The sequence below is a fragment of the Neovison vison genome, chromosome 10, assembly GCF_020171115.1.
Source record: "Neovison vison isolate M4711 chromosome 10, ASM_NN_V1, whole genome shotgun sequence".
In the NCBI taxonomy this organism is placed as follows: domain Eukaryota; kingdom Metazoa; phylum Chordata; class Mammalia; order Carnivora; family Mustelidae; genus Neogale; species Neogale vison.
Genome location: NC_058100.1, coordinates 66,141,782 through 66,155,168, shown reverse-complemented (window position 1 = coordinate 66,155,168; position 13,387 = coordinate 66,141,782). Strand labels below are relative to the sequence as shown.

Here is a 13,387-nt window from a genome sequence, read left to right as displayed (position 1 = left end):
GTTAAAGGGAACTGGATTCAAAGGAGGGGGTTGGGGTGTGTGGCTGGCTCAGTTGGTAGTGACGAGACGCTTTATCTTAGGGCTGTGAATTCCAGTGAATAAGGGACAGGCGGGGCTAGGTAGGGAGAGGTAGATAGGGGACTATGTGATCCGGGTTTCAGAAATCCCCAAAAGGGGGGAATTTGGGGAAACCAGAGATAAGGGAGCAAACCGGGCCACCCTGCCCTAGGCATGTGGGGTGGGAGTCTTGTTTTATAACAGCCTCCTGTGATCAACAAAGAATAACCAGACCCTAAAAAGAAGTGAGCCATTTAAAAATGTTATCATCAGTCCTTACTCAAGCCAAAACGTCACAAGAATGGTAAGGCCACAAGCCCTCCGGTCAGTTCTAAATTAAAGACTGTCAGTGGAGGCCCTTGTTGGCAGCCCTGGTGGAACCCCGCTCACTCTTGATTGCTTTTCCGGTATCTTCAGGAACTGTGTGAATAGTGTGTCTTCACTTAATAAAACTCCATCGCTTTCCTCCCTCTCCTTTGTCCGAGAGGGTCATTCTTCCACTCTGGGAGACGAGAACCTTGCCCTCCTGCGTCACCAGCACCACGCTGGATGTGAAGATTATTTAAGAACAAAATCTTAAAAAATAAAAATTTGAAGAATAAAGGAGGGGACAAAAGCACCTCTTGGAATTCTCTTCCAGTTCTGTAATTCAGGGATCTTTCTTGCCCTGATTACCATCTCACCTTCCTCCTGGAAGGGACCCGGGAAGAAAGAAGCGCATCTTTTATCTAAAAACTATAGCCAGTAGTCTTCTAAGAAGGCTTCTTTAGGAGGTAGGTGTTGAGGTAACACAGCCTGCAATTAATCTGCCTTGGGATGGGAGGAAGTGAAGGGCCACCAGAGAAATCCCAGGGGAGTTTCAGACCTCACCTTTGGGAGCTCACTTCCTTTATGTGACATATATAAATCCCTGGAAGCCTCCTGGCTTGAGACAGACTCCTAGGAGACCAGCAGCAGCAGCCTTTCCTGAACTCCGGTAAGAGAGCTCCCTTTATCCACACTATTCACACAGTTCTGGGGATCAGGGTGGTTCTCCCAATCATTCACCCAAGTGTGTTCAGGGCAACATCTAAAGGAGCCTTTTCCAGGAGGACAAAAATACCTTAAGGATAGAGAATTGTCATGTTTATTTTCTCATGTCAGTACCTAACGCAATATTTAAGATAGTGTTCAGTAAATACTAATCAAATCATTGATTTTAAACTATATTTACTATACACCCTCTATGCTCAAGGCAACGAACATCATTTTCTTTTTTAAATGAATTGATTACTCGCTATATTTTAGATGTATAAATCACGCTTCATTTTCTTTAAATGTTAAAACAAGTATCTGGGGTAAGTGGTTATTATACTACCGTTCTGGGGGCTAAGAAAACAAAACTCAAAAAGGCGAGTTTACTTGTCCAGGGTCACGTAGATGTAGGGTGACTAAAGCGTTCAGGTTTACCTGTGACTTTTCCAGTTTTCAAACTGAAAGTCTTGGGTCTGGGGATCCCCCTCAGTCCTGAGCACACTGGGAACAACCTACCTTGACTGGAATTTGTAGCCAGTATGTCTCAGCACGCCACTGTCAGATTCTGTCTTTGTTTAAAATGTTGATCTGTTGTTCATCGTGGATTTTTTTCATTAATTCTGATGTTGCATTAACATATTACTTATCTGGATCACGGAGACTTTTGGTATGCCCTTAAATTTTGTGCTTGATGTGAGCACTTTGTTCTCCTCACCCTAATCTCAGCCCCCTATAATTTCTCTTATAACTCAGCAGTTTTGGGATAGGAGCAGCCTATCCCAAGAAGAAATCAATTCCCTTCTTGCCTTTCTTCTTCTTTTGGAGAGGCCTGGGCAGAGCCAAGCGTTGCAGAATGAGGAAAGAGCCCCCCTCCTGCATTCCTCTCAGATGTGCCTGACTATAGTCTTCCTGTAGAGGGTGCTGTGGAGCTCAGCCACCTCAGGAAGGAGAAGTGGTAGGTGTAACTGGGCTAATTGCCCATCAGATCTTGACTTTCCCTGGCAGTAGGACTATTATGAAATCACTGACTTTCTATTTGCCTTTGGGGCTGAAGTAAATCTATGATCCCCAAATAACCAACCTGATCCCAGACAAATACCAAACAGCTAAGCTCTTCTGCCCCTGGGGGGCAACCATAAAATCCATAGACAGTTTCCTCCAAGTGTTTTTCGTGGCTCAGCAACAGCTTCTGTGAGATTCTGTTTTCCTGCAGTTCCCCTCCGGGCTCAAGGGGACCAGAAGAGTGAGCTACACTGGCACTCTGGAAGGGAAGACGGTATACGTCAATTCGCCAAAACAAGTTTTAACATTTTCCCTGAAATGTAATCCTCTACTCACTGCAAGTGCCTCCTGTTCCAGGACTTACGTGCTGGGCAATGACGATGGGGCTGGGATGGGGGCAGAATAAAGGAGCCAGGACCTGAAACACCAACTCACACTGAGACCTTGAACAAAGACCCAGAGTCTTTTCTTCCAGGAGGCTCAGCTGCTTTTCTTAGTAAGTCAGAGGAAAGGGCCAGACTGTCCAAAGCCAGACAAAGCTATTGACTTTCACCAGGGGACACCTTGGGAGGGCATGTCCCTGGTGACTGAATTGGCTTCTTAAGACATGATGTTGGGAAAATTAGTAAGTCATTCTCTTTCCTTTGAATTCCTAGCTTATTCGGTCTTCAGATTCTGGCAAAAGATGAAAGCTTCTGGTCTTCCCATCTGCCTTCTGTCTGCTGCATTTTATCTCTTCTGGACACCTTCTGCTGGGCTAAAGACGCTCCATTTGGGAAGCTGTGTGATCACCACAAACCTTCAGGAAATGCGAAATGGATTTTCTGAGATACGAGACAGTGTGGTAAGTGAGGGAGGCAACCCCTTCCTGTTCCAGTGGCTGTCTCTCTTCTTCTCTACTTAACTTTCTCTGTCCTCTGGCAGCCCAGCAGTGTGATCACAAAAAGAGAGGCTGGGGAACTCCTTACCAGGAGGATGTGTTCCCAAAAAACAGCTGTAGCTCATAATTTAAGAGTGTTTTGGAAAGGGACACTGTCTGCTGAGCTGTGTGGCAGGGAGAAGATGAGAGGTCTTGATGTCTAAGACCTGGCAGTCGTCACTGACCCGTCCTTTCTTGTCTTGCTTTCTTCCATTTAGCAAGCCAAAGATGAAATCATTGATACCAGAATCTTGAGGAAGACTGAGTCTTTGCAAGACACAAAGGTATGTGCTTGGTCCATAAAGTTTTGGGAGGAAATATGAATTAGAGGCATCTGCATCACTGGGTCTCATCCCTGGATGCTCTGCCCCCACCAACATACTGGTCTTCTTTGTAGCCTACAGATCAGTGCTGCCTCCTCCGCCACGTACTGAGACTCTACCTGGACAGAGTATTCAAAAACTTTAAGACTCCTGACCACCGTATCCTCCGGAAGACCAGCAGTCTTGCTAACTCTTTTCTTACCGTTAAGAAGGAACTCCGGCTCTGTGTGAGTAAAAGTCTTGGGTAAAAAGAGTTCATCGCTGCACACAACTTTAGTGGCTTGGCAACTAAGTTCTTTCTTATGCCCATTTAACAGATAGAAATACTGAGTCCAAAAGTTCTCATAATCTGTGTTGTGCCATGTGACTAAGTAATAAGAACTCGGTTTTACTGACTTTTGGGTATATGCTCCATGCCAAAAGCCCAAATAACTACAAAATGCTATTGAATATCTAGGATAATTATCTACTATCCATGAAATAACACTTTTCCTGTAGGTGAAAGATCCTACAATATATTAGTGTATCCTGTGTCCTGGCAGCCACTCAGCAAAGCCATTGAACTCAATATCAAGATAGCATCTGAATAGGACATGGAGATCCAACAAAGAGCTCCATATTTGAGACTACAAAGCTGACCTCTTCTTCTAGCTGATGATTAGTTTTCTGATCCCCAATGATGAGGTCTGAAAAGACTTTTCTATAAGAATGGAGTATGAGCAAGAATGCAGATGAAAGAACAGAACTCCTCTTACTTCACGGTAGTGACAAGGGCAGAAAATCAGAGTCTTTAATAAAACCTATTATTCTGTGGCATTCTTTTCAGCATGCCCATATGACATGCCCTTGTGGAGAGGAAGCAACAGAGAAATACAGCCAGATTCTGAGTCACTTCGAAGAGGTATATGCAATTTTGGCCTTGGTTGGGATGGGTGTGTTTTCTGGGACTGAGATCACAGATGGGTGGAATGGACAGTCATACTGGTAGAAATCCTGTGGCCCTCAGTAACCCTCTGAGGTCATGTGGACCACCCCTCTGCTTTAACCCAGGGGATACCCATCCAGGCGCTAGAAGGATGCTGTCTCTAGAAGCCACTCTGGGATTCAAGAGGGAAGGGCCCTAATTCCATCAAGTCACTCCAGGGACATCTGGATCTTCCAGCTGTACAAAGGGCAATAGTTTCCCAACATTCACACACTCACACATACCCTCAAAAACACTCAATCACAAACTCACACATGTCCATGCCATATTATTTCTCATCTTGGTGCCTTTGTACATCTGCCAGGAAGGCCTGGAGTCTACTCCTCATTGACTAATTCCGACTCATCCTTTAAGACTCATCCTAGGCATCACCTCCAGGAAGGTACTGACTACGTCTCCTAAAATTACTTATGTCTCCTGTCATTCCTTGGGGGCGCCATCCTCTACCCACCCTACTACATTTTGGTTGTCTGCTTCTGTCTCCCTCGCTTGCCTGAATTCCCTGTCAGTGGGCCTTGTGCCATTCATCTCTGAATCCCTGGGCAGCCCAATGCTTAACACAACAAAAATTTGTTCATCTGAGGTTGCACGGTAGCAACCATTACACACACACACACACACACACACACACACACACACACACACACCTTTCTTTAAAAAAAAAAACAAAAACAGCCTAATTACTTTGATTTCTGATTCAAGAGGCCTGAGTTGTAGTCTGAGTTCTGCTCACCCCCCAGGCTTCACTTTCCCTACATAATGAACCCATGATTTTCCTTCCTCTTGTGAGATCCCAAGATCCCATAACTTCTTTCAAGGTCTCCATCTTGAAAAGGATACTGAGCTTACAATCCCCTGCAGACCTACCAAGGAAAGGAGAGGATTAACCCGGGAGCATGTATTGTCTGTTTAGAAGATGCTCACCACAGAAGTGTGTGTCTTTCAGCTTACGCCTCAGGCCGCAGCGGTGAAGGCTTTGGGAGAGCTGGACATTTTCCTGCAATGGATGGAGGAGATGAAATAGGAGGAGAGCGATGACCTTACTGACAGTCGTGCTGGCCAAGCATCCCAGTCTGTGGGAATGGGATGGCCGGCAGAAGCATGGCCCCAAACCATCATCTCACTGCTGCAGAATCTAGTGCTGGTCCCCATGTCTATATTATTTATTTATTTATTATTTGCTTCCTTATTGTGTTTGTCTCCATGTTTTCCTACTCTTAATCTAGCCCATGGTTTTATAAGATTTTGGATAATATTTTTTTCTACTGTTGGGTGTATTTATTAGTTAATGTATTTATTTATTTTTGCTATTTAACTTATTTATTTTTATTTGTAAAGATAAGACTCATTAAAAATTCACAGATTATATGTATAACCTGACGATAGGTTTCCATACAGGTTTTTGTACAGAAAACAAACCCTCTAAATTCTAAAGGGGTGGCTGGGGGTGTCATCCATTTTATTAAATTAAGGACATGTTTACTGACTGCCAAGACTCTGTGAGATATTTAAAAGTGAACTAATGGCTACTAAGTGTGGGTTGTGGAAGAAGTTCTGATGTGAAATTGCAGACTTCTCTTATATTTACTGACCGCCCCCCCACTCAGCTCTCCAACCTCAAACATGCTATGGAATCCTATATGGCCAAAATGTATTTCTACAAATAAAGTTTTCTTTGCATAATATCTTCGTGGAGTTTGGAAATGCTTCAGGAGCAAAAACAATGGTGGGGTAACTTGAATCTTTTATTGCCTTATTACTTCTTGCTCTTTTGGGAAAGAAAGATGCCAATGGGAACCTGGCTTTCTTTCTCCTATTGAATGCATTCCCAGTTCTATGTCTTCATTGACTCATAGCTCTGATCCCACAACTCTGCCCTCTACATAAAGGGTCTGTGACTGAGCGAAGGGCTTCAGTCTGTTTTCCCCTTGTTGGCTTTGAGCACTGTCCTCTCTGCACCTAGTTTTCTTTCTCGCTTTGTGTTCTCATACTTTACGCAATCAAGAATCTTGATTTCAACACAAATTACAATAGGCAGAAGGCTCAGTTACAAAGGTTAAGAAAACAGATGTAGGGGCGCCTGTGTGGCTCAGTGGGTTAAAGCCTCTGCCTTCGGCTCAGGTCATGATCCCAATGGTCCTGGGATTGAGCCCACATCGGGCTCTCTGCTCAGCGGGGAGCCTGCTTCCCCCTCTCTCTCTGCCTGCCTCTCTGCCTACTTGTGATCTCTGTCTGTCAAATAAACAAATAAATAAATAAATAAATAAAAAAGAAAGAAAACAGATGTAAAGTGTAGGTACTGAGCCTTGCCTAGATTGGTGCATGAACACCCTCTTGAGGTTCTTCTACTTTGTATTCTGGCCAGCCCCAGGGTTTAGATTGTTTCTGGATCAAGTCTTTGTCTTTGTGACCAACTGCTAAGTCAGTGTTCTCTCTTCCAGCTCCTTTAATGGTGAGCATTCCTGGGCTTTTCTGGCACTGCTGTTTGTCTCCTTCCTCCCCACCTCACTCTGAACTGCAACCCTGCTGAGCAATTCAGTTTTTTCATGACTAGCAGACGGATGTTGATGCCTTGGCTCCCAAAGCTGGCTCCCCTTACTGCCTCTGGTTTCTGCTCTCAGCCATCAGATTGGGCCTTGAAGAAGTTTAAATAACAGTGTTAACTTCTCTTTTCATTATAAAATAACAACTACCCAAGAGAGAAAATTTGGAAAATACAGAAAAGCATAAAGAAGAAAATTTAGATCACCTATTATCCACTTAAACATGTAGGTGTATTTTTCCTGGATCTCTCTTTTTTTAGTTTTTTGGATCCAAATAATGACTCAACTCTCATTACTTGAGTGATTTGGGCTGTAAAACTTAACCTTCTTGGAATTCAGTTTCTCCCTCTGGGACACAGGATGATAATATCTATATTTCGGGGTGATGGAAGACATGGTTTTTTATGTTGCTCTGAAAACAAGACACCTTCTGCTTTCATATTCCATGTAACTCTCACCTATTTGCTATCAGAATTTTACTCCCTCGCACCTGTCTTCTGTCATACTTTTCAGTTGCATGTATCTTGGTTTTCTATGACCAATCTGACAAACAACTTAGCTTCAACCCTCAAGGAGTCCTTGAGGATGCAACTTCACTGAAATTACTGTTAAAGTTGGAACAATCACCTCCAAGAGACATTGGAGATAACAAGGAGGAAGCTGGTTTTACCTGCCAGAGGTGTGAGACTTCCGGATGAATGTGCCACAGATTGGCCACATAGCTAAGGAGGAAATTCCTCCATTTATTTCTTGGGAAACATTTCTGATTCTTTCAGAAGTCTGGGCCATGGGAAGTCTAGGTCTTTTGAGACTATACATGACCATGTTAGCAATGCCTTTTTACCTCTTTGCTTATCTATTCCTCACCCCAGCAGGGCCCATCTCTTCCTCCAAGTCACTGCTTGACCTATCGTAGTCCCAACAACATGGTACTAAGGGGCTGTGGGGCCAGTGAGGGACAGACTCTAAAGAATGGTTTATGATAGTCACTTCCAACTCCAACAATTAAAATGATTATTGTGATTTATGAAGCACTCATTATGTCTCAGGCACTCTGTTGGGAATTTCACATACTTCATATTATGCAATCCTTAAGAGAAGCCTGCAAGGTAGATAGTATTTTTACCAGTTTGCAAAGGACAAAGTGCTCAGGGATGGTAAGTAATTCGTGCAAGGGAACAGAACCAAGGGTTGAATGTGGGCACACTGATACCACAGCCCTATATGCTTCCCACTCCATGGTTTACTTTTCCTTCTTTTATCTTATTTTATTATTTTATGTTAGACACTGTACAGTACATCATTGGTTTTTGATGTAATGTTCTAGGATTCATTGTTTGCATATAACACCCAGTGCTCCATGCCCTCCTTAATACCCATCACCAGACTAACCCATCCCCTCCGCACCCCTCCCCTCTGAAACCTTCAGTTTGTTTCCTGGAGTCCATAGTCTCTCATGGTTTGTCTCTCCCTCTACTGTTCACTTTTTCCAACATCTTGGGTTCAGAGGTATAGTAGGAAGGAAAAATGTGTGATGACTTCATAGAGACATGAATAAAAATCCTGACTTTTACAACCACAATCTTGGGCAAGTGACATAGGTAGTCTTAGTTTCTTTACCTGCAAAATGCAGGTTATACTAGTTACCACACTGGGTTGAAGTGAACACTAAATGAGATCAACGTAGCTAACATGAACAAGCACTTATTATATACAAAGTATGGTTCTAAGTGTGTCATAAGTGCTCACTCATTTATGTCGGGGACCGCCTCCGGCCGGGAAAGTCCCCACCATTACACGATGGTGCTTGGCTCACTGCCAGCAAAATACACTGCAAGTGAACACCGAACTTTCTGGTGAAGCCCACCTGAAGGAGGACATAGTCATTGGCTGTTTCAAATTTAATCAGCATAGTAACAGGACTCTCATTGGCTCTCCCCATTGTTTGGCCCCTTATTGGTCACCCTGACACATATAAGCTAAGAAAGTTGTCGAAATAAAGAGACGAAGCATTAACACCATGCCAGGCTGGTTGTCGTTCTTGCGGGCCGAGGGCGACAAATGGTGCTGAGACCCGGGAATAGTTAATGAGTAAGTAAACCTTGCAAGGAGAAAAACCGCAGGTAAGCGGGGAAGGAACCACGATTAAAGTGGTGGCAATCTTGCACAAGACCGCAATAAGAAGCGGGCGGCCATAGAGCCGGGATTTTCTTCCGCGGTAAAGCGGGGAGTAAAGGTCGACTGAAGTATATGCGCGTAAAAAGTCAATGTGTTGGTTAGTGTCTTTAACGTCTGCGTCTGTTGTCTTTGTGTTCATAATGGGATCTGAAGTATCTAAAGAGCGGTCTTCTTGTGCCTCAGAGGGGGGTAGTTCTAGTGAAGAGGAAGAAGAAATGTCAGGGGAAGAGTTAGACCGTAAAATGCACTGAAAGTTTGAACAGTTGAAACTGTCGACTCCAGCAACGCCTAGTGCCCCTCCGCCGTATAATCCTATGGCGTGCCAAGGAGCTTGTAGCTGCTGCACCACATGCGGTAGTGGCAGGGTTTCGAGCTGGAGAGATCATGGCCTGGCCTCTGCCTTTCCGGTTTTAGAGGACCAAAACAACCAGTGGTATCATCAGCCTCTTGATTTTAAACTAGTTAAGCAATTAAAGGAAGCAGTCATGCAGTATGGCCCTCAGGCAGCCTTTACAGTATCTTTGTTGGAGACCATAGCGGGAATGAACTTAGTCCCTGAAGACTGGGGTAATCTAGCCCGCGCAACCTTGTCAGGAGGGCAATATCTAATATGGAAAACAGCCTGGCAAGGATACTCACAGGACACTGCCCGCCGTAATGCAGCGGCTGGAAATCCTCAGTGGGACCTAGAAATGTTAATGGGAATGGGACCGTACTTGGGAAAGCAGGCCCAAATACAATACAACCCTGCAGTGTATCTGCAAATAGCCGCGGCGGCCACTAAAGCATGGAAAACCATTCAAGGCAGTGGGGATTTACAGGGTCAGCTGTCTAAGGTAATACAAGGACCAAATGAGGCATATGCTGATTTTGTAGCGAGGCTGATGCAAACAGCTGGTCGAATATTTGGGGAGGCAGAGGCAGCCATGCCATTGATAAAACAGCTGGCTTATGAGCAAGCTAATAAGTGGTGTAAAGAAGCCATCAGACCTTGGAAAAGCAAAGACTTGAGTACATATATTAAAGTTTGCAGGGATATCAATGACAGTGTTATTCAAGGGCAGGTTATGGTTGCAGCTATCACTCAAGGTTTACAAGGATTACAGGGAGCTCAACAATATAAACATAGGGGTATTCCTGGAGTTTGTTATTACTGCAAGGAGCCAGGACACCTTAAGCGTGAGTGCCCCGAGATAAAGGTGTCTTATCAGGAGCCTAAAAAACCAGGTATCCGCCCAAGATGTGGGAGAGGTGCCCACTGGGCAAATGAATGTCGCTCAATAAGGGATATACGAGGAAACTCTCTGCTTCCAAGAGGGTCAAAAAACGGGAAGGAGGCCCCCACACCCCAGGGCCCTCAAATGTATGGGGTGCTCCAACAGGTGGCTCGCTCGCATTATCCGCCGACGAGCCAAGGCGAGCCACAACAGGGAGTGCAGGATTGGACATCCGTGCCACCACCAGACTCATATTGACTCCAGAGATGGGGACCCAGGTAGTCGAATCAGATTTTAAGGGTCCATTACCTGAGGATACCGTGGGCCTCTTGCTAGGACGGAGCTCCACGGCGTTATCAGGACTCATTGTTCACCCCAGAGTTATAGATGCTGATTATAAAGGAACGGTGAAAATCCTGGTATCTTCCCCACGTGGAATTACAGCTATTAGTCCAGGTGATAAGATAGCTCAAATCCTGGTATTGCCTAGTTGTCACAAGCTTTTTGGAAGCCATGAGGTTACGCGGGAACAAAAGGGGCTCGGTTCATCTGGAGCTCCTCTAGCATGCGTCACGCTAGGCATGGAAAATAGACCCCTTTACTCTCTTTGGATAAGAGGCAAGAAATTCATAGGCTTATTGGACACTGGAGCGGATCGCAGTATCATCAATGAAGCTGATTGGCCTAAGGATTGGCCTGTGCAAAAGGCTGATCAAACACTTGGAGGATTAGGGATTGCTCATAGCCCCATGTGCAGTGCAGCTACACTGCCATGGAAGGATGATGAAGGCCACCATGGACTTGTGCAGCCATATGTCCTTAAGATTCCCATTTCATTGTGGGGACGGGATGTTTTGGCCCAAATGAACCTGAAGTTGACTACAGAATTATTCTATAGTGAGGAAGCTCAAGCCTTAGTGACTAAGTCTGGTTATCCTGGAACGGGAGGCCTAGGGAAACAGCTGCAGGGCACTCCTGAACCTATTCCCTTGACTAATTACTTCTCTCAAAGAATAGGTGGGCCGGGGCTGGGTTTTTCTTAGGGGCCACTGAACCTCTAAAAATTCAATGGAAAAACAGTAAACTTGTGTGGGTTTCTCAGTGGCCCCTGCCTAAAGAAAAATGTGAAGCTGCCCACACGTTGGTAAAAGAGCAACTTGCCGCCGGGCATATTCAGCCCTCCACATCGCCATGGAATACGCCTATTTTTGTGATTAAAAAGAAGTCAGGGAAGTGGCGATTGTTACATGACTTACGAGCTGTTAATGAAAGGATGGTGGCCATGGGAGCAGTACAGCTGGGGCTGCCTTTAGTCTCAGCCCTGCCCTCTGGTTGGCCCTCTGTGGTGATCGATGTTAAAGATTGTTTCTTTTCTATCCCATTGCACCCCAAGGACACCCAATGTTTTGCTTTCACAGTACCTACCATTAATCATTCTAGTCCAGATCAACGCTATGAATGGGTGGTATTGCCTCAGGGCATGGCCAACAGCCCTACAACGTGCCAATTATATGTAGATCAAGCCCTGAAGGAGGTGAGAACACAATTTCCCCCACTCATTGTGTATCATTATATGGATGATATTTTGCTGTGCCATAAAGAAGAACAATATATTGAGAAGGCCCTTTCCTTTCTTTTCAAACATTTTGAGAGATTCGGGTTACACATAGCACCAGAAAAGGTCCAAATGACGCCCATTAAAGAGTATTTGGGAACTAGGTTAGAGAATACTAAAGTCAGACCTTTAAAGATAACGCTGTGGACAGATCACCTAAACACATTAAATGATTTTCAAAAATTGTTAGGAGATATCAATTGGATCAGGCCCTACCTAAAACTCACTGATCAGGAGTTGTCACCCTTATTTGAGACACTTAAAGGAGACCCTAACCTCACCTCTCCTCGTCAGTTGACTGAGGGGGCAAAAGCAGCCATCAATCTGATCCAGAAAAGGCTAGAAGCTGCTCAGATAGACAGAATTGACTATTCCAAACCTTTGCTATTTTGTGTCCTTGCCTAAAAACGAGCTCCCACTGCAGTTTTTTGGCAATATGGCCCCATATCATGGGTTAGTTTGGCCCACTCTCCAGGGAAGGTCTTGCCTTGGTACCCAAGCGCCGTTGCACAAATTATACTTAAAGGGATTAAACTTAGTATAGCAGCATTTGGTAAACAACCAGATACTATAATAACACCATATACGCAGGAACAAATAAAGTGCCTAGCAGCCTGTGATGATGACTGGGCCATTTTGATAACTATAACGTGCGCTCAATTTGATAACCACTACCCATCACATCCATGGCTGCAGTTCAGTTTATCCAATCCAATCATATATCCTAGGATCACTCACCATAAACCCCTCAGTAATGTAAGGCTTATATTCACTGATGGATCTAAGCAAGGAGTAGGAGCTATAGTTACCAAAGAAGAGAGTTGGACCTTCCTATTTCAAAGCTCCTCTCCCCAAGAAACCGAGCTGCTCACAGTGATAAAAGCATTTCAGATGTTTCATCAAGAACCCTTCAACCTTTTATCAGATAGTAGATATGTGGTGCAAGCTGTCTCTATCATTGAAAATGTGGGTTCTATTAATGCCAGGTCTACTATCTCTAAGGCATTACAAGAAATCCAAACATTAGTTTGGGACAGGAAGGCTCCATTTTATGTTGGCCACATAAGAGCTCATACAACCTTACCAGGCCCCCTGACACAAGGTAATCGGTTAGCAGACTCCTTAACCAGAGGAGAATTTGTCTTTGCCATTGAGGACCCGCTGCAACAGGCAAGACATTATCATAAGCTGTTCCATGTGAATGCTTTAACTCTTCGCCTCAAATTTAACATAACAAAAGCACAGGCACGGGACATAGTAGTCTCCTGCAGAAACTGTGTGACTTTACTACCTGCACCGTCTTTGGGGGTTAATCCTAAGGGTCTGTTACCTAATCATATATGGCAAATGGATGTCACACATGTTTCAGAATTTGGAAAGTTAAGATATGTTCATGTCTCTGTAGATACCTTCTCTGGAATAATTTTCGCCTCAGTGCATACGGGGGAAAAATCCAGAGATGTTATCACCCGTTGCCTACAGGCTTTCGCGGCATGGGGAAAGCCACGCCAGTTAAAGACAGATAATGGTCCAG

General features: G+C 44.5%; 1 protein-coding gene across 1 annotated transcript; it reads left to right on the top strand.

Annotated features, from left to right (window-relative positions):
• Positions 1–2,547: 2,547 nt before the first annotated feature.
• IL20 (interleukin 20) lies at positions 2,548–5,495 on the top strand. The gene is made up of 6 exons (XM_044266311.1): positions 2,548–2,569; positions 2,730–2,917; positions 3,211–3,276; positions 3,390–3,542; positions 4,142–4,216; positions 5,247–5,495. The coding sequence occupies exons 2-6, from the start codon at positions 2,759–2,761 to the stop codon at positions 5,322–5,324; spliced, it is 531 nt and encodes a 176-aa protein (XP_044122246.1). The 5' UTR covers positions 2,548–2,569; positions 2,730–2,758; the 3' UTR covers positions 5,325–5,495.
• Positions 5,496–13,387: the final 7,892 nt, after the last annotated feature.